The sequence below is a fragment of the Rhodnius prolixus genome, unplaced genomic scaffold, assembly GCF_049639745.1.
Source record: "Rhodnius prolixus isolate KJV_2025 unplaced genomic scaffold, Rpr scaffold_14, whole genome shotgun sequence".
In the NCBI taxonomy this organism is placed as follows: domain Eukaryota; kingdom Metazoa; phylum Arthropoda; class Insecta; order Hemiptera; family Reduviidae; genus Rhodnius; species Rhodnius prolixus.
In genome coordinates this window covers 6,929,640-6,954,085 of record NW_027411594.1, presented here as the reverse complement: position 1 = coordinate 6,954,085, position 24,446 = coordinate 6,929,640, and the positions used below count along the sequence as shown (strand labels likewise).

Below are 24,446 nucleotides of genomic sequence, written 5' to 3'. Positions count from 1 at the left end.
AGTTTAAATATTCAGAAAACTTACCAGCTGCATTGAATCTGCAATTTTGCTAAGTATATTCTGATTTAGATTATGTAGTAAAGGAACACTTTTTAAAAAGGAAATACTATCTTCTAATCTTTGTAGACCAGAACGCAGCATAATATTCTGAAATATTCTACGATCTAGTACCCATACTTCACCATTTTCAACGACTGAAACAAATGAAAGCTTCATCTAATATTTTTGTTTGTTTGCCATAAGTTCTACAAGAAAATTATATCAAATTGGTAAATAAGACATTACCTCTAACAGAAGCAGTTCTAGTACAATTGTAAAGAATGGCCAATTCACCAAATGCTTTGCCAGGACCCATAGTACCTAATACTGTGCTATCTTTTATTACTTCGAATTCCCCAGAAGAAGAAACGTAGAGGTGACTTCCTGTAATAATGTGAAGGATTAAAATGTAATCTCTAAACAAGAATTCTGAGATGTAGCTAAGGAAAATTGTATGATAGAATTTTATAAAACTTTTCCTTTAACATTTCTCTGCTGTAGTTATGTTCACCAAGAAAGTTTTAAAAGTCAAGAAAGCAACAGGACTGTTGGAATGTTAGAATTCAGCTTACCAGTATCTCCTTCTCTGATCAAGTAACTCCCTTTGACACATACTCTTGAATACATACAGTCAATGATGTCTCTCATTTGGCCCGGTTCAAGATTCTTCAAGAAGTCGTTCTCTAATAAGGCACCTTTGATAAGCTGTTTAGACCTAAAATATGTACACATACATACATTATTTATTATACTGACAATATCAGAAATTAATATATTTATTTTAAGCTTTCTCATACATTCCTTTTGGAGTCTCTTTAAGCAGCTGATTGAAATTTATATTTTCCAAAACCATTAAGACAGTTGACCGCTCAGAACTCAAGAACCTTTGCTAAATGAACTTTATTTCTAAACTATATCTATTGTATCAATCTTACCTGAAATCTTTATCATGTCGGATCAATTGAATACTGGCTGGTGATTGGCCAGCGGATGTACTTTCCGCAGAAACACCTTGTTTCTTGTTGATGGCCACCTGTCCGGCCATTCCGTGTGACTGTTGCAAACTGCATAATACTTCCTCGTCTCGATATTTGGTCGTCTGTTGGAGTACACTCTAAAACATTTCCTGTTACTATTTTTTCCACTAGAGAATTTTAATACAGTGTTTATTATTTTCAACATGTTCTTAGCATAAAGTTCAGGCTAGTTGCACTTTCTGTCCAATGATTTGTTTCAATTTCAGATTTTAGGTATTTTCTTTTTTTAAAGTAGAGCCTAACATCATCTTTTACCCAAAATATTCTTAGTAAATGTTTAAAACAAAAGGAGCACCCTCGTTTAAGATGCGAAGATCTCCCATAAAACATGGCAAAACATAAATTAAATTAGATTTGTTTATGGAGTTGAGTAAAACCCTAAATCCACTACTACCTAAAAGACGCCTGCTTCTTTGTTAAATAAATGAGTCGTTCGCGAAGGGTATAAATGTGTAAGAACTGAGTTAGCCGATGTTCACGTGAAACCCAGTTCACTGACATACAGCAATTATCTCTGCAGAGCCAATATAGAGTGATGAGTTTCAGGAAAGTCAGAGTAAGTTAATGTTTTTTTGCTAAGCTGAGCGCCAAGATTCCTAGAAGAGGTACATAGCTAGTCTATAATGAAAGATAAGGAATGGTACTCTGAAGTAGATACACAAAGAGATGAGTAAGAAAGGAGGAAATAGGAAAGAGTTTTGAAAATGAACAGTTTTCAACAAAGCAAGAGGAGAAGATGGTACAGGCCCTAAGCAAGAAAGGTGCCCAAAAAAGCTGGGATAACTGCCCTACAGCCCCAAGGAAGAGAGTTCGCTCGGACCAATTCTGGATGATGGTTTACATTGGTCATGGTCTGAGGGTTGGAGGGAAACGGAATTATGCTGCTCTTGACCTAAACGGTAATCCTATTATTAGGGATAAACCTAAAAATAAGTAGATGGAATAAAAAGAAAAGTTCTTAAAGTTTAATAGAATATACCTGAAATAGACAATGTAATCCTGAGCAATTAATGATTTATTTCCATTAAAGGTTGTAAAATTCCTCTTTTTGCTTTCGCTGGGAAAACTTGACTATTTCTATTTTTCCACACTTTACTTAATTTTTAACACAGATTAGTTAATATACCGTACCACAACACTCAATAATTAGTTCAAGATTAACAACTCAAGAATTATGGACAAAGAATATCATAAAAACAAAAGCAATATATTAAAGATGATACTCATGCAATAAGAACGTATATAACTTCATAGAATACACAAAAAATAAAAGTAATCACAAAATGCAATAAAAAAGGCAGTGGTTTTATCTGCCATTACAGAATACAGATACCTGATTGTGACCACATTAGTTTAACATAATATATCTTAAATGTCCATAGATAACGTAGTTATCAATGTAAATATGTATATATTGTATTAATTCTATTATCAGCCACTGGATGAGGGCCTGAATTCTTGCCTAAACGTACGGTACGTGCACCCGACAAATCAAGAGTTCATAGCATAAAGAAGAAAATGTAATTCTTAACTTCTTGACGCGGTAAGCGAATCACATATCATTAGATACGTACAGTTTTAACCATACTTGTCCTTTTGCTTAAAAAATATCTTTAAAGTATATAAAACTTCGCGTAAATCTAGTGTAATAAAATAAGAAAATCTTATTTTAATCTAGGTGTAGTCAAAGGTAATCGCAATGACTGTTTTTATGCTTAGAAAAATGAGTGGAAAAAACAAAATTGTGACAATATAATCTTTATCAAAGACTAAGGTTTCGTATTATATAAAATTATTTCCTTGCTGGCTTATGGTGAATTGAAAATGATTTATGGAATGTTTGAGATTCTCTGCTCACTATCTAAATTTAAAAAGTTAATTCTTTGTTTTAGAGAGATTAAGATTTATTAAGTCTTCTTAAAGGTTTTTTTTTTGGGGGGGGGAATTATTAAACATTCTAACTCGAGTAAATATTTATTACCAAGAAATAAATTTCTCATGGTACTTTGAAGAAAGTGATGGGGCAGCTTCACTTCATCGTGACACGCATAAGCCACTTTTTTTCGTTGGAACTTAACGATGGTACTTCTTAACTTTAAACAAACGTTTTACTTTTTTTTTTGAGGTGGGTAAAAGTTTTTGTTTTGCGAGATAGCCACAAATTATTAATTTTTATGAAATGCATAAGAAAAAAGTGATCTGAACTTTTATCTTTTTCCTACGACCTGTTGGAGAATTAGTTTTGTTAGAATTCTATCAAATTTTAATTGTTGCAAATAAGAATGTGTAAAAGTAATGAATGAAACATTAATTTACGTTATTTGGCTTATTTTCCTGCAGGTATTACCAAGATACCACCACTAATTTCACCAGTATCAAGATAAGAAACACGCTATCAGAAATACGATGTCAGTCTGGAGTAGTGACTTATCAAGATCAGGCAAATTATCTTGAGGTCAAGAGAAATAAAAGTGAGTTTAAGTTAAAAAAAAAGAAAAAAAGTTTGCCAAGTAGGTCCGGGCCTAATTTTATGTTTATTTTTTTGTTGTTTACTTTACCTTTGCTGCTTAAAGCGAGTACAATATGGACCCCATTCGTCAGATCTTGTACGCGTAGAATACAACAGATGAGTTTCCCTTATTTATGATAAAGCAGTTTTTTTTACAAAATGATGTGGGACCCAAAAACGGAATAAATCGTGCTAATTCCTAATTTAATATTTTTGAATAGGTTTAAATTATGGGATGCTCAGAAAGGTTTTGGGGGAAAAAAGATTAGGTCAATCAGAGATGTTCAGATTATCAGTTTTGGAGTGCTTCATCGAAGAAAATATTGTTGTGAGGCTGCGTTAGACCGAAAAAAGTGTTTTTTTACAAATTGATTTGTATGTTTTTTCTAAAACTGAAATTCGCGGTATGTTAAAACTTAAGAATTTTAAAACGATGCCATCTCTGGGTGCGTCGACAACGTTTTGGGTAAAATTAACCAGTTAGAAGTGCCAATGTTCTAAATCGTTTTTCCTTCTTTCTCGAAAACAGCCATTTTCTTTAAAAATCCATCTTTGATTTTTTTTTTAGAGATTGTTAGGATAAGTTTTATTGTTATAAAATTGAAAGTTCACCTTGGCTACAGTCAATCCAGATAGAATAACCTGGTTATGCTATCGGTTTACTATTCCCTAGTTGAACAAGAGTAAAATAAAATATGCTGGTAATACAAGCAGCATTGCTAAGTTATTGCAGGTAGCATATGATTCTTTCCAGTTTGGTTGACTATAATCTGTTAACAGTGTCCATGAACTGTTTATTTGTTTTGCTTTTTTTTTTTTAATGTTATCTTGACTGCTCACCGCCTACTTACTGTATTCTTCTCTATCCTATCATTAAAAAAATAAAACAATGCTAATCTTAACACTCTATTTAATTACGTCCAACATAATCATATGTTACTTTATAATTTGCATTATTAATTAAAATTAATGAATGAAATATTAAATAGTGTTATCATGAGTGACGAAAATATTAGAGTAATTCAATTCGCTGTAATATTTTTTTATTGTCTGTTTCTATTTTATGGGTTTTCAGCAATATGTTCATATTTATTATGATTCAATCATTCAAAAGAATATTGCAATGCGAAAGTGAGATTTAATAAATCACAAAAAATAAAGCAGAGGTAACTTTTTTGTATCTCTCTTGATCCAAAATAACTTTTTTTTTATGCAATACTTAGTCAAAATGGTATCCAACCGTGTCCAACACTTGTATCATATCTCATATATACGCTGCTCCATAATTTTCCAAGATCTGCCTGTGGGAAACCTTGAAGAAGAAGACGACTTCACGGTAAAACTTTAAAGGCGTCCCTAATCTGGTTTAGTTTTTATTACCTCTCATGTTGTTAGGGCTCTCGTTAAATGTCGCGTAATATTTTATTTTCTGTTTTTAATTATCTTATTTTTTTTTGCAATTACAAGAAAATGCCAGTCGTGTAATTACATTAAAAATAATTAGCATTTTCTAATGTATTCTTACACACCAAATTCCTGATGTACATATTTCTAGTTGTATTTACTTAAGGATAACCCCTATAACCTTCTCTCTGGGTTTCGTATGTTTACGAAGTTTACGAAGCTATTGATGTTTCATCGGAATCATTTGATTTTTTTAAACTTGCTTTTAATCCTTTTCAACACCATATAGATAATAATAATAATAAAAAAATTCTTTTCACTAATGGCACTTCAAAATAAAACTAAAATGATGCACATTTAGATGCAAAACATAAATAAACACACACTCACAACAGCGGAGAGTTCGTTTTCATCATTTTACAGAGAGGGGGGCCCACAAAACTTTATTTTTTTGGTGAAAGCTCGTTATATACCTGTGAAAAAGGACTGTTTATACCACCAATAATTATTTTCTGATTGCTATGTGCCCAGGTGACTGTTTATCTTTATTTACTTAGCTTAGCTTGACGATTCATTTGTTTGACAAAGATAAAAAAATAATACAAAATACAAAATGATTATCTCAGGACTTTTGTTTTTAAGTTGGCTCACATTTTATAACATTTTTTTTTTTATCACATTTGAGATAAATTTTCTGAAACATGACAAGTTATATGTGAAAGTGTATATTCCATTTGAACCCTGAACTTATTCGCTTTATCTTATTGTTATTAGTGATGGCTTTGTTTTTGAAAATGGTTTTAAATGTCAGTTAATACTCTCCGTTTTGCGATTATGAAAAGCTATGGATCTTTTGAGGCCAAAGGAGATAGTAGCGCAAAAAGAACTAGTAGGGGTAAGCCCTCAACCTTTTTTAAAAAGGGGTGGTTTCGTCTACTAGATTCAAATGGAGAAGGCACAATAAGTCACTTGTGGCTGCGGTGCCGTGAGGTATAGGTCCTGTCCTGCTTTCTTTTCAATTTCTATTTTCTAATATTCTCTATTACTTCTTTTGAAGTGTCGATTTTTGGCGATTTTCTCTAAATACCGTATACTACTAACTCGCATATAGGCTAATCAATTTTCCATCTTAGCAAAGTTTACCGGATGAAAATTTATTTTTGATAGTTCGGAAGGAGCGGATGTTAGCTTTCTTTTAACTCCGTTCTTTCCTACAGCTTACTTTTCCTGCCACCAATTTATTTTTAACGGATATTGAATAAAAGCATTGCTAGAATTGCAAGTTTAAAAGAAAAGCTGTAAAAAAAAGAAAAGTGCAATTTTACTTAGGTTTTTCAGGATTTTTTTTTTTTTAAATATTCTTGAAATAGTAGACCATTTTTGTGTGGGTTACTTTTCTCCAAAATTATTATTAGAGAGTTTTGGAGATAAAGTTGTAAAAAAGCAAGCTTTGTAGAAGTTCAAAACGTATCACTTGAGCTTTCTGTGCCGATCATAACAGATACTATGAACTACGATACCCACCAATGAACTCTTTTGGTAAATATACTTTTGCTCTATAGCAAGCCAGAACAAACACTCAGATTTTTTGACCCCTTTTTAGAGAAGGAAATAAGATTGTTCTGATTATTTTGTTTTAACCAGATTTTAACTGAGAACCAAAAAAGTGTTTGTTTTTTTTCTAAATTGGTCAGTTTATTAGCGACGTATTTGCCGATCTACGTATGTCTATGAAACGATTTGGCTTAGGTGCCACTAGGGGATCTGAAAGCAAGGTTTTTCCCCAAAACCAGTCTGCCTCTGATGTTTTGCTTAATCGATTTTTGTTCTCGTCGATAAGAGCTCCGATTATTTCCTTTAAATTTGATGTATTAATTGCATATCTGTAGATATACAACGTTTTTTCTAGAAAATTCACGCTATGGACACTTCAATTTGATTTTTTACAAATTTTATGTTTCAAGAAAATTTAAGTACGCGAATTACGCGGTAAGAGGATGACGTATGAGTGCTGTCACCGGATATATTTCTTTTTATGGAGGGAGGGGGACTTTGGTTTTAGATTTTGGTGAAAGACTTTGTGAAGTACGTTTTCATTACTTTGAACTTCTTTAATATTTAGGGTAGGTGTAAAGTTTGAATTTCAAAATTTAGCACGCTACTTACCCTCAATTTGTGTACTTCCCTCTGAAGCGCTGTGACCATCTGATCTCTCTTCCTCAGTTCTCTCTTCAAGTTAAGTATCTCCATGTGTCTACTTGGCGGTGCGTTACCCATATTTGTTTGTACACTATTGTTGTTTGTAATGGTGGCGTTTATAGAACTATATAAGGGTGTAACAACACGATAGTTATTCTGTATAGAGTGCGGACATGAAGCGAACCAACTGTTGCATACGTGCCTATTTGGTGGCGCTTCACTTGTCGCTGTTATCTTGGCACTGTTATTCGTAGTGGTTGCGCTGCTAGTAATATACGACACATTTGAACTATCAAATGATGACGGACCCCACTTTGTGTGGGTATTTGTAGTGGCAGTACTAAGCTGCGCTATGGACTGACCTCCTCGTGTCAGCTCTAGTTCGTGTCTGGCTCTTGTAAACCCTCTCTCCAGGTCAGCCGTTTTACCAACGGCTAACGTTTTTGGAGCCACCAACTTGAAGCGTACATTTCTTCCTGCCCAACTGTTCCTACCTAATTCGGACACTTTCTCCTTTAGTTCTTCTATTTCCAGATCTTCTTCAGTTAATTGTCTCCCGGTCTCTGAGTTTATCGTCCCGGCTAGTGCCATACCTGCAAAGGAAAATAACTCTTATAAATCATTTATTTAATTTTATTTTAATCTTAGATTTCCTTAATCTTTAAGTAGATTAAAACATTTAATTAAAAGGTCTTTTTCAAAGGAAGCATAACTTCTTTACAGGGAACTTAGCGTCCTTCCGGCTAAAATCGTTCTGGCCAAACACCAATCAATACTGACATCTCTAAATCTCACACGACACGCTGAAGAAGTTGATTTTGGTTTATAGGCAAACTCTAGCTCATCAACACACCCACAGTTATTAAAATATTGTAAATTCGATTTTTATATATTTTTTTACAAATGCCAATCTTTACAAACTTGCCTTTATTTTGATTTCAGTATTACGGTTTCTTTCTTGGGAAACTAAACTTCTATACGTCGTGAAACTTATTACTTCTTCAAGTCATAGAAACTTAAATTTTGAGATTATTAAACAGAATCAAAACATACTATTCTAATTTGTAAATTGTTTATAATGCCTTATAAGTTTGCATTTTTATATTATTTTATGTTCATATTTTATATTATTATTTTCTTTTCCAGAAGGAGTGAATAAATTTCACGATGTACTAAGCCTAGAAGAAAGTTCAGATGATTGACCGCTTCCAAGAAAAGACACCCGAAAGAATGCCATAAGAAAATAAGTAAATAAAAATTATCAACATTTCATTATTACCTTCTAGGAGAATCATGCATCAAAAATCAATAAATTCCTTGATTACTTTGCCTTATTATTATTACTATTATTATTTAAATTGTCACTCTCTATCCAGAATAAATATATCACAAATTATGTTGCTAATATTGGCAGCACTTTAATAAAAATAAGTTTTTTGGAGAAGTACACATGACCCAACTGTTGTTTAAATTAAAATCACTTTGGTCGGTCAGGTTTCCCTGATCGTGAGATTAGATTAGAAACAACTCGATAAGCACATTATGGGTCATATCTCGCAGAAAAAAAAAAAAAAAAAATAGCCGTTCATATTTAGACGACAAAACCTGTCCCTGTTATGTTTCTCCTGGAAGAATCAAAACGAACAAATCCCAGAACAAATCCCTTAAAATGTTGAGGTCCTCTTAGGACACCTTCTTCCCTGAAAAATAAATACTCTCCACTAATCTTTTCCATAAATTTACCTACCTAATTACTATGATGCCTGGTTTTCTTTTCTGGAAACAAACTTCAACTTTTAATGAATTATTACTTAATATAATTTATATCTCTGGGACACTCAGGGATGCTTAGGTCGTCCCAGACATATCTTGCATTGAATTGACTTTAACCTTACTACCATTGCCAGTACTTCTTTAGCAGTTTCCTCTGCCAAACCATCAAAAAACCTCCGTAATCTCTTCTTTCGACTCTTCCAATGCAAGTGCTCAGAGCATCCACACCCCTTCTTATCCCTCCTTATTTTTACCTACCTTCCAGTAAGATGTAATAAATCTTTTCTTGGCTCTCCTCTTCCTTATTCTAGAAAAATTCTCAAAAATCGGGAACAAAGTATTTACTTAAAACAAACTTTCTTTAGATAAAAGATTTTCAGAGGTTATTTTTAATGAATTTGATTCATTAATGTTGCTCCTCCTTCAGAACATCCCAAAAATGAATTTCTTAGACAAAATTTATGTACTCGAACAGAAATGACCAATCAGAAAAATAGGCTCTTCCCATTGAACAATCTGGTTCCCAAAAAATTATTATTTGGTTATTTGATAGCACTTTTTTTTTTTCTTTTTTTTTATGACCCCAACTAAAATTTTTGGACATAATATGCCATAACTTCTGTAAGGCTAAATTTCTCACAATAGTTTTAAAAGAAAATTAAAGTACGTATTAAAACAATCGTGAATGAATCCTCAGAAAGTAAGACCATACTAGTAAAATTGCTTGCTATTACACAAAGAATTTGTGACGTAATAAAAAAAAAAAGAAATAAGAAGATTATTAACCTCATTAGCAATTCGCGACGTAACTTTAGTCACACAATTAGCATGCAAGAACGAAACAGCACGTAAATCGGGCATTTGGTTTCGTACTTCGTTACATTTAACCAAAGTGTAGTGCAATTTTATAGTTAAAAGTATACAACAGTATATAATACTATCTGTTCTGTTATTGTTATTTTTTTGTAATACGGTTGTCTATATAGACATCATTAAGAACTTTTAAATCCACACAATCATATTCTTCAGGGGATGGTCAATTTAGAATTTCTAATAGACGACTAAGAAGTAGAACGAATTCCCAGTTGATTGTACTTTTTTGAAAAAGCATCTTCTTTTTAGAAATATATAACTCATTTTCTTCTGTTTATTACAGAAAAGATGAATCCAAGGTCTATGATGAGTGGCGTAGGAACATCAAAGAAAGAGAAGTGAAGAACATCGAGGAAAGTGAAGTGAAAAGTGCAAAGAAAATTGCCTGCAATTAATTCGAATAAAATTGTGTACGCTCAAAATTAATTATCCTAACATTTTATATAGTATAGGTATGAATTATCGAGAAAAGTTAGCAGTAGAACTGGTATAAATTACAATGTTTTAGATAAAGTAATTTACGAGATATTGAAGGTTAAATTTTGGAGGCTTTGGAATAAATACAAATTTCAAACGTTTATATCTCTTTTCGTGTTTATCAAATTTCAATGATTACAGTACCAAAACGTAGAGAAAAGTTACCTGTACAAGTAGTATAAATAGCAGTGTTCTAGTAATAATAGTTCCTGAGTTATTCGATATTGAAATTTGGTCGTTTTCAAATTCAATTCAAATTCGTTCAAATTTCAAACGTTTATATCTCTTATCGTGTTTATCAAATTTCAATGATTTCTGTACCAAAACGTAGAGAAAAGTTAGCTGTACAAGTAGTATAAATAGCAATGTTCTAGTGATAATAGTTCGTGAGTTATTCGATATTGAAATTTGGTCGTTTTCAAATTCGATTCGAATTCGTTCAAATTTTAAACGTTTATATCTCTTATCGTGTTTATCAAATTTCAATGATTTCTGTACCAAAACATAGAGAAAAGTTAGCTGTACAAGTAGTATAAATAGCAATGTTCTAGTGATAATAGTTCGTGAGTTATTCGATATTGAAAATTGGTCGTTTTCAAATTCGATTCGAATTCGTTCAAATTTTAAACGTTTATATCTCTTATCGTGTTTATCAAATTTCAATGATTTCTGTACCCAAAACGTAGAAAAAAGTTAGCTGTACAAGTAGTATAAATAGCAATGTTCTAGTGATAATAGTTCGTGAGTTATTCGATATTGAAATTTGGTCGTTTTCAAATTCGATTCGAATTCGTTCAAATTTCAAACGTTTATATATCTTATCGTGTTTATCAAATTTCAATAATATCTGTACCAAAACATAGAGAAAAGTTAGCTGTATAAGTGGTGTTAAAAGCAATGTTCTAGTAATAATAGTCCGTGAGTTATTCGAGATTAAAATTTGGTCGTTTTCAAATTCGATTCGAATTCGTTCAAATTTCAAACGTTTATATATCTTATCGTGTTTATCAAATTTCAATAATATCTGTACCAAAACATAGAGAAAAGTTAGCTGTATAAGTGGTGTTAAAAGCAATGTTCTAGTAATAATAGTCCGTGAGTTATTCGAGATTAAAATTTGGTCGTTTTCAAATTCGATTCGAATTCGTTCAAATTTCAAACGTTTATATATCTTATCGTGTTTATCAAATTTCAATAATATCTGTACCAAAACATAGAGAAAAGTTAGCTGTACAAGTAGTATAAATAGCAATGTTCTAGTGATAATAGTTCGTGAGTTATTCGATATTGAAAATTGGTCGTTTTCAAATTCGATTCGAATTCGTTCAAATTTTAAACGTTTATATCTCTTATCGTGTTTATCAAATTTCAATGATTTCTGTACCCAAAACGTAGAAAAAAGTTAGCTGTACAAGTAGTATAAATAGCAATGTTCTAGTGATAATAGTTCGTGAGTTATTCGATATTGAAATTTGGTCGTTTTCAAATTCGATTCGAATTCGTTCAAATTTCAAACGTTTATATATCTTATCGTGTTTATCAAATTTCAATAATATCTGTACCAAAACATAGAGAAAAGTTAGCTGTACAAGTAGTATAAATAGCAATGTTCTAGTGATAATAGTTCGTGAGTTATTCGATATTGAAATTTGGTCGTTTTCAAATTCGATTCGAATTCGTTCAAATTTCAAACGTTTATATATCTTATCGTGTTTATCAAATTTCAATAATATCTGTACCAAAACATAGAGAAAAGTTAGCTGTATAAGTGGTGTTAAAAGCAATGTTCTAGTAATAATAGTCCGTGAGTTATTCGAGATTAAAATTTGGTCGTATTCAAATTCGATTCGCATTCCTTCAAATTTTAACCATTCATATCTCTTTTCGTATTTACCAGAATTAAATGATTTCTTTATCGAATTGTTGGGAAAAGTTAGCTGTACAAGTAGTATAAATAGCAATGTTCTAGTGATAATAGTTCGTGAGTTATTCGATATTGAAATTTGGTCGTTTTCAAATTCGATTCGAATTCGTTCAAATTTCAAACGTTTATATCTCTTATCGTGTTTATCAAATTTCAATAATATCTGTACCAAAACATAGAGAAAAGTTAGCTGTACAAGTAGTATAAATAGCAATGTTCTAGTGATAATAGTTCGTGAGTTATTCGATATTGAAATTTGGTCGTTTTCAAATTCGATTCGAATTCGTTCAAATTTCAAACGTTTATATATCTTATCGTGTTTATCAAATTTCAATAATATCTGTACCAAAACATAGAGAAAAGTTAGCTGTACAAGTAGTATAAATAGCAATGTTCTAGTGATAATAGTTCGTGAGTTATTCGATATTGAAATTTGGTCGTTTTCAAATTCGATTCGAATTCGTTCAAATTTCAAACGTTTATATATCTTATCGTGTTTATCAAATTTCAATAATATCTGTACCAAAACATAGAGAAAAGTTAGCTGTATAAGTGGTGTTAAAAGCAATGTTCTAGTAATAATAGTCCGTGAGTTATTCGAGATTAAAATTTGGTCGTATTCAAATTCGATTCGCATTCCTTCAAATTTTAACCATTCATATCTCTTTTCGTATTTACCAGAATTAAATGATTTCTTTATCGAATTGTTGGGAAAAGTTAGCTGTACAAGTAGTATAAATAGCAATGTTCTAGTGATAATAGTTCGTGAGTTATTCGATATTGAAATTTGGTCGTTTTCAAATTCGATTCGAATTCGTTCAAATTTCAAACGTTTATATCTCTTATCGTGTTTATCAAATTTCAATAATATCTGTACCAAAACATAGAGAAAAGTTAGCTGTACAAGTAGTATAAATAGCAATGTTCTAGTGATAATAGTTCGTGAGTTATTCGATATTGAAATTTGGTCGTTTTCAAATTCGATTCGAATTCGTTCAAATTTTAAACGTTTATATCTCTTATCGTGTTTATCAAATTTCAATGATTTCTGTACCCAAAACGTAGAAAAAAGTTAGCTGTACAAGTAGTATAAATAGCAATGTTCTAGTGATAATAGTTCGTGAGTTATTCGATATTGAAAATTGGTCGTTTTCAAATTCGATTCGAATTCGTTCAAATTTTAAACGTTTATATCTCTTATCGTGTTTATCAAATTTCAATGATTTCTGTACCAAAACATAGAAAAAAGTTAGCTGTACAAGTAGTATAAATAGCAATGTTCTAGTGATAATAGTTCGTGAGTTATTCGATATTGAAATTTGGTCGTTTTCAAATTCGATTCGAATTCGTTCAAATTTCAAACGTTTATATATCTTATCGTGTTTATCAAATTTCAATAATATCTGTACCAAAACATAGAGAAAAGTTAGCTGTATAAGTGGTGTTAAAAGCAATGTTCTAGTAATAATAGTCCGTGAGTTATTCGAGATTAAAATTTGGTCGTTTTCAAATTCGATTCGAATTCGTTCAAATTTCAAACGTTTATATATCTTATCGTGTTTATCAAATTTCAATAATATCTGTACCAAAACATAGAGAAAAGTTAGCTGTACAAGTAGTATAAATAGCAATGTTCTAGTGATAATAGTTCGTGAGTTATTCGATATTGAAAATTGGTCGTTTTCAAATTCGATTCGAATTCGTTCAAATTTTAAACGTTTATATCTCTTATCGTGTTTATCAAATTTCAATGATTTCTGTACCCAAAACGTAGAAAAAAGTTAGCTGTACAAGTAGTATAAATAGCAATGTTCTAGTGATAATAGTTCGTGAGTTATTCGATATTGAAAATTGGTCGTTTTCAAATTCGATTCGAATTCGTTCAAATTTCAAACGTTTATATATCTTATCGTGTTTATCAAATTTCAATAATATCTGTACCAAAACATAGAGAAAAGTTAGCTGTACAAGTAGTATAAATAGCAATGTTCTAGTGATAATAGTTCGTGAGTTATTCGATATTGAAATTTGGTCGTTTTCAAATTCGATTCGAATTCGTTCAAATTTCAAACGTTTATATCTCTTATCGTGTTTATCAAATTTCAATAATATCTGTACCAAAACATAGAGAAAAGTTAGCTGTACAAGTAGTATAAATAGCAATGTTCTAGTGATAATAGTTCGTGAGTTATTCGATATTGAAATTTGGTCGTTTTCAAATTCGATTCGAATTCGTTCAAATTTCAAACGTTTATATATCTTATCGTGTTTATCAAATTTCAATAATATCTGTACCAAAACATAGAGAAAAGTTAGCTGTATAAGTGGTGTTAAAAGCAATGTTCTAGTAATAATAGTCCGTGAGTTATTCGAGATTAAAATTTGGTCGTATTCAAATTCGATTCGCATTCCTTCAAATTTTAACCATTCATATCTCTTTTCGTATTTACCAGAATTAAATGATTTCTTTATCGAATTGTTGGGAAAAGTTAGCTGTACAAGTAGTATAAATAGCAATGTTCTAGTGATAATAGTTCGTGAGTTATTCGATATTGAAATTTGGTCGTTTTCAAATTCGATTCGAATTCGTTCAAATTTCAAACGTTTATATCTCTTATCGTGTTTATCAAATTTCAATAATATCTGTACCAAAACATAGAGAAAAGTTAGCTGTACAAGTAGTATAAATAGCAATGTTCTAGTGATAATAGTTCGTGAGTTATTCGATATTGAAATTTGGTCGTTTTCAAATTCGATTCGAATTCGTTCAAATTTTAAACGTTTATATCTCTTATCGTGTTTATCAAATTTCAATGATTTCTGTACCCAAAACGTAGAAAAAAGTTAGCTGTACAAGTAGTATAAATAGCAATGTTCTAGTGATAATAGTTCGTGAGTTATTCGATATTGAAAATTGGTCGTTTTCAAATTCGATTCGAATTCGTTCAAATTTTAAACGTTTATATCTCTTATCGTGTTTATCAAATTTCAATGATTTCTGTACCAAAACATAGAAAAAAGTTAGCTGTACAAGTAGTATAAATAGCAATGTTCTAGTGATAATAGTTCGTGAGTTATTCGATATTGAAATTTGGTCGTTTTCAAATTCGATTCGAATTCGTTCAAATTTCAAACGTTTATATATCTTATCGTGTTTATCAAATTTCAATAATATCTGTACCAAAACATAGAGAAAAGTTAGCTGTATAAGTGGTGTTAAAAGCAATGTTCTAGTAATAATAGTCCGTGAGTTATTCGAGATTAAAATTTGGTCGTTTTCAAATTCGATTCGAATTCGTTCAAATTTCAAACGTTTATATATCTTATCGTGTTTATCAAATTTCAATAATATCTGTACCAAAACATAGAGAAAAGTTAGCTGTACAAGTAGTATAAATAGCAATGTTCTAGTGATAATAGTTCGTGAGTTATTCGATATTGAAAATTGGTCGTTTTCAAATTCGATTCGAATTCGTTCAAATTTTAAACGTTTATATCTCTTATCGTGTTTATCAAATTTCAATGATTTCTGTACCCAAAACGTAGAAAAAAGTTAGCTGTACAAGTAGTATAAATAGCAATGTTCTAGTGATAATAGTTCGTGAGTTATTCGATATTGAAAATTGGTCGTTTTCAAATTCGATTCGAATTCGTTCAAATTTTAAACGTTTATATCTCTTATCGTGTTTATCAAATTTCAATGATTTCTGTACCAAAACATAGAAAAAAGTTAGCTGTACAAGTAGTATAAATAGCAATGTTCTAGTGATAATAGTTCGTGAGTTATTCGATATTGAAATTTGGTCGTTTTCAAATTCGATTCGAATTCGTTCAAATTTCAAACGTTTATATATCTTATCGTGTTTATCAAATTTCAATAATATCTGTACCAAAACATAGAGAAAAGTTAGCTGTACAAGTAGTATAAATAGCAATGTTCTAGTGATAATAGTTCGTGAGTTATTCGATATTGAAATTTGGTCGTTTTCAAATTCGATTCGAATTCGTTCAAATTTCAAACGTTTATATCTCTTATCGTGTTTATCAAATTTCAATAATATCTGTACCAAAACATAGAGAAAAGTTAGCTGTATAAGTGGTGTTAAAAGCAATGTTCTAGTAATAATAGTCCGTGAGTTATTCGAGATTAAAATTTGGTCGTATTCAAATTCGATTCGCATTCCTTCAAATTTTAACCATTCATATCTCTTTTCGTATTTACCAGAATTAAATGATTTCTTTATCGAATTGTTGGGAAAAGTTAGCTGTACAAGTAGTATAAATAGCAATGTTCTAGTGATAATAGTTCGTGAGTTATTCGATATTGAAATTTGGTCGTTTTCAAATTCGATTCGAATTCGTTCAAATTTCAAACGTTTATATCTCTTATCGTGTTTATCAAATTTCAATAATATCTGTACCAAAACATAGAGAAAAGTTAGCTGTACAAGTAGTATAAATAGCAATGTTCTAGTGATAATAGTTCGTGAGTTATTCGATATTGAAATTTGGTCGTTTTCAAATTCGATTCGAATTCGTTCAAATTTCAAACGTTTATATATCTTATCGTGTTTATCAAATTTCAATAATATCTGTACCAAAACATAGAGAAAAGTTAGCTGTATAAGTGGTGTTAAAAGCAATGTTCTAGTAATAATAGTCCGTGAGTTATTCGAGATTAAAATTTGGTCGTATTCAAATTCGATTCGCATTCCTTCAAATTTTAACCATTCATATCTCTTTTCGTATTTACCAGAATTAAATGATTTCTTTATCGAATTGTTGGGAAAAGTTAGCTGTACAAGTAGTATAAATAGCAATGTTCTAGTGATAATAGTTCGTGAGTTATTCGATATTGAAATTTGGTCGTTTTCAAATTCGATTCGAATTCGTTCAAATTTCAAACGTTTATATCTCTTATCGTGTTTATCAAATTTCAATAATATCTGTACCAAAACATAGAGAAAAGTTAGCTGTACAAGTAGTATAAATAGCAATGTTCTAGTGATAATAGTTCGTGAGTTATTCGATATTGAAATTTGGTCGTTTTCAAATTCGATTCGCATTCCTTCAAATTTTAACCATTCATATCTCTTTTCGTATTTACCAGAATTAAATGATTTCTTTATCGAATTGTTGGGAAAAGTTAGCTGTACAAGTAGTATAAATAGCAATGTTCTAGTGATAATAGTTCGTGAGTTATTCGATATTGAAATTTGGTCGTTTTCAAATTCGATTCGAATTCGTTCAAATTTCAAACGTTTATATCTCTTATCGTGTTTATCAAATTTCAATAATATCTGTACCAAAACATAGAGAAAAGTTAGCTGTACAAGTAGTATAAATAGCAATGTTCTAGTGATAATAGTTCGTGAGTTATTCGATATTGAAATTTGGTCGTTTTCAAATTCGATTCGAATTCGTTCAAATTTCAAACGTTTATATATCTTATCGTGTTTATCAAATTTCAATAATATCTGTACCAAAACATAGAGAAAAGTTAGCTGTATAAGTGGTGTTAAAAGCAATGTTCTAGTAATAATAGTCCGTGAGTTATTCGAGATTAAAATTTGGTCGTATTCAAATTCGATTCGCATTCCTTCAAATTTTAACCATTCATATCTCTTTTCGTATTTACCAGAATTAAATGATTTCTTTATCGAATTGTTGGGAAAAGTTAGCTGTACAAGTAGTATAAATAGCAATGTTCTAGTGATAATAGTTCGTGAGTTATTCGATATTGAAATTTGGTCGTTTTCAAATTCGATTCGAATTCGTTCAAATTTCAAACGTTTATATCTCTTATCGTGTTTATCAAATTTCAATGATTTCTGTACCCAAAACGTAGAAAAAAGTTAGCTGTACAAGTAGTATAAATAGCAATGTTCTAGTGATAATAGTTCGTGAGTTATTCGATATTGAAAATTGGTCGTTTTCAAATTCGATTCGAATTCGTTCAAATTTTAAACGTTTATATCTCTTATCGTGTTTATCAAATTTCAATGATTTCTGTACCAAAACATAGAAAAAAATTAGCTGTACAAGTAGTATAAATAGCAATGTTCTAGTGATAATAGTTCGTGAGTTATTCGATATTGAAATTTGGTCGTTTTCAAATTCGATTCGAATTCGTTCAAGTTTCAAACGTTTATATATCTTATCGTGTTTATCAAATTTCAATAATATCTGTACCAAAACATAGAGAAAAGTTAGCTGTATAAGTGGTGTTAAAAGCAATGTTCTAGTAATAATAGTCCGTGAGTTATTCGAGATTAAAATTTGGTCGTTTTCAAATTCGATTCGAATTCGTTCAAATTTCAAACGTTTATATATCTTATCGTGTTTATCAAATTTCAATAATATCTGTACCAAAACATAGAGAAAAGTTAGCTGTACAAGTAGTATAAATAGCAATGTTCTAGTGATAATAGTTCGTGAGTTATTCGATATTGAAAATTGGTCGTTTTCAAATTCGATTCGAATTCGTTCAAATTTTAAACGTTTATATCTCTTATCGTGTTTATCAAATTTCAATGATTTCTGTACCCAAAACGTAGAAAAAAGTTAGCTGTACAAGTAGTATAAATAGCAATGTTCTAGTGATAATAGTTCGTGAGTTATTCGATATTGAAAATTGGTCGTTTTCAAATTCGATTCGAATTCGTTCAAATTTTAAACGTTTATATCTCTTATCGTGTTTATCAAATTTCAATGATTTCTGTACCAAAACATAGAAAAAAGTTAGCTGTACAAGTAGTATAAATAGCAATGTTCTAGTGATAATAGTTCGTGAGTTATTCGATATTGAAATTTGGTCGTTTTCAAATTCGATTCGAATTCGTTCAAATTTCAAACGTTTATATATCTTATCGTGTTTATCAAATTTCAATAATATCTGTACCAAAACATAGAGAAAAGTTAGCTGTACAAGTAGTATAAATAGCAATGTTCTAGTGATAATAGTTCGTGAGTTATTCGATATTGAAATTTGGTCGTTTTCAAATTCGATTCGAATTCGTTCAAATTTCAAACGTTTATATATCTTATCGTGTTTATCAAATTTCAATAATATCTGTACCAAAACATAGAGAAAAGTTAGCTGTATAAGTGGTGTTAAAAGCAATGTTCTAGTAATAATAGTCCGTGAGTTATTCGAGATTAAAATTTGGTCGTATTCAAATTCGATTCGCATTCCTTCAAATTTTAACCATTCATATCTCTTTTCGTATTTACCAGAATTAAATGATTTCTTTATCGAATTGTTGGGAAAAGTTAGCTGTACAAGTAGTATAAATAGCAATGTTCTAGTGATAATAGTTCGTGAGTTATTCGATATTGAAATTTGGTCGTTTTCAAATTCGATTCGAATTCGTTCAAATTTCAAACGTTTATATCTCTTTTCGTGTTTATCAAATTTCAATAATATCTGTACCAAAACATAGAGAAAAGTTAGCTGTACAAGTAGTATAAATAGCAATGTTCTAGTGATAATAGTTCGTGAGTTATTCGATATTGAAATTTGGTCGTTTTCAAATTCGATTCGAATTCGTTCAAATTTCAAACGTTTATATATCTTATCGTGTTTATCAAATTTCAATAATATCTGTACCAAAACATAGAGAAAAGTTAGCTGTATAAGTGGTGTTAAAAGCAATGTTCTAGTAATAATAGTCCGTGAGTTATTCGAGATTAAAATTTGGTCGTATTCAAATTCGATTCGCATTCCTTCAAATTTTAACCATTCATATCTCTTTTCGTATTTACCAGAATTAAATGATTTCTTTATCGAATTGTTGGGAAAAAGTTAGCTGTACAAGTAGTATAAATAGCAATGTTCTAGTGATAATAGTTCGTGAGTTATTCGATATTGAAATTTGGTCGTTTTCAAATTCGATTCGAATTCGTTCAAATTTCAAACGTTTATATCTCTTATCGTGTTTATCAAATTTCAATAATATCTGTACCAAAACATAGAGAAAAGTTAGCTGTACAAGTAGTATAAATAGCAATGTTCTAGTGATAATAGTTCGTGAGTTATTCGATATTGAAATTTGGTCGTTTTCAAATTCGATTCGAATTCGTTCAAATTTCAAACGTTTATATATCTTATCGTGTTTATCAAATTTCAATAATATCTGTACCAAAACATAGAGAAAAGTTAGCTGTATAAGTGGTGTTAAAAGCAATGTTCTAGTAATAATAGTCCGTGAGTTATTCGAGATTAAAATTTGGTCGTATTCAAATTCGATTCGCATTCCTTCAAATTTTAACCATTCATATCTCTTTTCGTATTTACCAGAATTAAATGATTTCTTTATCGAATTGTTGGGAAAAGTTAGCTGTACAAGTAGTATAAATAGCAATGTTCTAGTGATAATAGTTCGTGAGTTATTCGATATTGAAATTTGGTCGTTTTCAAATTCGATTCGAATTCGTTCAAATTTCAAACGTTTATATCTCTTATCGTGTTTATCAAATTTCAATAATATCTGTACCAAAACATAGAGAAAAGTTAGCTGTACAAGTAGTATAAATAGCAATGTTCTAGTGATAATAGTTCGTGAGTTATTCGATATTGAAATTTGGTCGTATTCAAATTCGATTCGCATTCCTTCAAATTTTAAACGTTTATATCTCTTATCGTGTTTATCAAATTTCAATGATTTCTGTACCCAAAACGTAGAAAAAAGTTAGCTGTACAAGTAGTATAAATAGCAATGTTCTAGTGATAATAGTTCGTGAGTTATTCGATATTGAAAATTGGTCGTTTTCAAATTCGATTCGAATTCGTTCAAATTTTAAACGTTTATATCTCTTATCGTGTTTATCAAATTTCAATGATTTCTGTACCAAAACATAGAAAAAAGTTAGCTGTACAAGTAGTATAAATAGCAATGTTCTAGTGATAATAGTTCGTGAGTTATTCGATATTGAAATTTGGTCGTTTTCAAATTCGATTCGAATTCGTTCAAATTTCAAACGTTTATATATCTTATCGTGTTTATCAAATTTCAATAATATCTGTACCAAAACATAGAGAAAAGTTAGCTGTATAAGTGGTGTTAAAAGCAATGTTCTAGTAATAATAGTCCGTGAGTTATTCGAGATTAAAATTTGGTCGTATTCAAATTCGATTCGCATTCCTTCAAATTTTAACCATTCATATCTCTTTTCGTATTTACCAGAATTAAATGATTTCTTTATCGAATTGTTGGGAAAAGTTAGCTGTACAAGTAGTATAAATAGCAATGTTCTAGTGATAATAGTTCGTGAGTTATTCGATATTGAAATTTGGTCGTTTTCAAATTCGATTCGAATTCGTTCAAATTTCAAACGTTTATATCTCTTATCGTGTTTATCAAATTTCAATAATATCTGTACCAAAACAGAGAAAAGTTAGCTGTACAAGTAGTATAAATAGCAATGTTCTAGTGATAATAGTTCGTGAGTTATTCGATATTGAAATTTGGTCGTATTCAAATTCGATTCGCATTCCTTCAAATTTTAACCATTCATATCTCTTTTCGTATTTACCAGAATTAAATGATTTCTTTATCGAATTGTTGGGAAAAGTTAGCTGTGTAACTAGTATAAATTACAATGTTTTAGTGATAATAGTTCGTGAGTTATTCGATATTGAAATTTGGTCGTATTCAAATTCGATTCGCATTCCTTCAAATTTTAACCATTCATATCTCTTTTCGTATTTACCAGAATTAAATGATTTCTTTATCGAATTGTTGGGAAAAGTTAGCTGTACAAGTAGTATAAATAGCAATGTTCTAGTGATAATAGTTCGTGAGTTATTCGATATTGAAATTTGGTCGTATTCAAATTCGATTCGCATTCCTTCAAATTTTAACCATTCATATCTCTTTTCGTATTTACCAGAATTAAATGATTTCTTTATCGAATTGTTGGGAAAAGTTAGCTGTGTAACTAGTATAAATTACAATGTTTTAGACTAAGTAATTTACGAGATATTGAAGGTTAAATTTTGGAGGTTTTCGAATAAATATAAATTTCAAACGTTTATATCTCTTATCGTATTTCAATGATTTCTGTACCAAAACGTGGAGTAAAGTTAGCTGTACAAGTAGTATAAATAGCAATTTTCTAGTGGTAATAGTTCGTGAGTTAATCGCTATTAAAATACGGAGACAAGTTTTATCTGTAATTGTATAAAATTTCGTAAAAATCTGTCGAATAGTTAACGAGATATTTAGAGTTAAATTTTGGTTTCGTTTGAAACAGTGAAATCATTAACTTCAAATATCTGGAAAACTACTCGATAGATTTTGTTTATATTTAACCTGTACATGGATACTGCTATTGCCTATAACTGTATAAAAATTTCGTAAAAATCTGTTGAATAGTTAAACGAGATATTTAGAGTTAAATTTTGGTTTCGTTTGAAACAGTGAAATCTTTAACTTCAAATATCTGGAAAACTACTGGATAGATTTTGTTTATATTTAACCTGTACATGGATACTGCTATTGCCTATAACTGTATAAAAATTTCGTAAAAATCTGTTGAATAGTTAAACGAGATATTTAGAGTTAAATTTTGGTTTCGTTTGAAACAGTGAAATCTTTAACTTCAAATATCTGGAAAACTACTCGATAGATTTTGTTTATATTTAACCTGTACATGGATACTGCTATTGTCTATAATTGTATAAAATTACTTAATAATCTGTCAAGTAGTTAACGAGATATTTAGAGTTAAATTTTGGTTTCGTTTGAAACAGTGAAATCTTTAACTTCAAATATCTGGAAAACTACTCGATAGATTTTGTTTATATTTAACCTGTACATGGATACTGCTATTGTCTATAAATGTATAAAATTTCGTAAAAATCTGTCGAATAGTTAACGAGATATTTAGAGTTAAATTTTGGTTTCGTTTGAAACAGTGAAATCTTTAACTTCAAATATCTGGAAAACTACTCGATAGATTTTGTTTATATTTAACCTGTACATGGATACTGCTATTGCCTATAACTGTATAAAAATTTCGTAAAAATCTGTTGAATAGTTAAACGAGATATTTAGAGTTAAATTTTGGTTTCGTTTGAAACAGTGAAATCTTTAACTTCAAATATCTGGAAAACTACTCGATAGATTTTGTTTATATTTAACCTGTACATGGATACTACTATTGCCTATAACTGTATAAAATTTCGTAAAAATCTGTCGAATAGTTAACGAGATATTTAGAGTCAATTTTAGTTTCCTTTGAAACAATGAAATCATTAACTTCAAATATCTGGAAAACTACTCGATAGATTTTGTTTATATTTAACCTGGGCTAATCTTTACAATAGCTCCCCAGAGGCGTGGCCTGTTTTTTTTAGGGTGTGGGTAGTGCAGAGCACCTACCGGGGAAAATAAAAACTACTTCCCGTCAATGTGCGGATGGTGCGAATTTCGTAGCGCTTATGTTTAGCGCGCATGCGCAGTACACATACTGCATAGCAACTGCTTCCTGATTAATGTATTAATAGTTCCCGCGAGTGTTCTGTATGTGACCGGAGGTGCCGTTTTTTTGTAACTTTATGAGTATGAGCGTTTTAAATTTGCGGGTTTTTTTAAATTAAAGCATGATTGTAGTGTGAGTAAGAATGGAGTTCGACAAGTATACCCTCCTCAGGAAAAGGACTCCACAGAATAAGGTAGTTTCTTTTGTGTTGTTCTGTGTAATTATTGTAATGAATGTTGTGACAAAAATTAAAAAATTGAGGGTGATTAGGTAGGTTAGGAGGGGGTATGGAGGGAAGAAAAAATCAGGGGGTGTGGGGGGCGAAGCCCCCCATTAAGAAATAAATAAAGAATTCGAAGTTATTCTGATTCGGTGCTACCATATAACCCGCTAGATTTAAGTGTGAATATAAAATAAATAAATAGTTTTATATTTATATTTGAATATGGCGGATTCTATAGTAACAGCGAATCAGAATCACTTCGAATTAGGCCACGCCTCTGGGGAGCTATTGTAAAGATTTACCTTAACCTGTACATGGATACTACTATTTATAACTGTATAAAATTTCGTAAAAATCTGTCGAATAGTTAACGGGATATGTAGAGTTAAATTTTAGTTTCGTTTGAAACAGTGAAATCATTACCCAATTGTAGAGATAACATAGCTCTATAACTGGTATAAGTGGCATTGTTTTAGTGTCAATAGGTAATGAAATATGGAAGGT

At 30.4% G+C, this 24,446-nt stretch overlaps 1 protein-coding gene and 1 long non-coding RNA gene across 5 annotated transcripts in view; one reads left to right on the top strand and one right to left on the bottom strand.

The window, feature by feature from the left end:
• Positions 1–24,446, bottom strand: part of Pkg21D (Protein kinase, cGMP-dependent at 21D) — a 40,104-nt gene that overhangs the window by 8,514 nt on the left and 7,144 nt on the right. For 2 of the 3 annotated variants that reach the window (XM_074123710.1, XM_074123709.1), the window contains exons 2-6: positions 7,156–7,781; positions 975–1,153; positions 612–754; positions 286–423; positions 25–194 (exon numbers count right to left, since the gene is read on the bottom strand). In XM_074123710.1, coding sequence (XP_073979811.1) covers positions 25–194; positions 286–423; positions 612–754; positions 975–1,153; positions 7,156–7,779 — 1,254 coding nt within the window. In that variant the 5' untranslated portion in view covers positions 7,780–7,781. Of the gene's footprint in view, positions 1–24; positions 195–285; positions 424–611; positions 755–974; positions 1,154–2,055; positions 2,387–7,155; positions 7,782–24,446 lie in introns of those variants that run through there. The other variant, XM_074123711.1, reaches the window with a different exon arrangement.
• Positions 2,448–10,260, top strand: LOC141451910 (uncharacterized). Of its 2 annotated transcripts, XR_012457173.1 has the most exons (4): positions 2,448–2,619; positions 3,417–3,547; positions 8,335–8,435; positions 10,118–10,260. It is a non-coding gene; the product is annotated as an uncharacterized lncRNA (long non-coding RNA). The 2 variants fall into 2 exon arrangements; XR_012457174.1 differs by lacking the exons at positions 2,448–2,619; positions 3,417–3,547 and adding an exon at positions 4,546–4,751.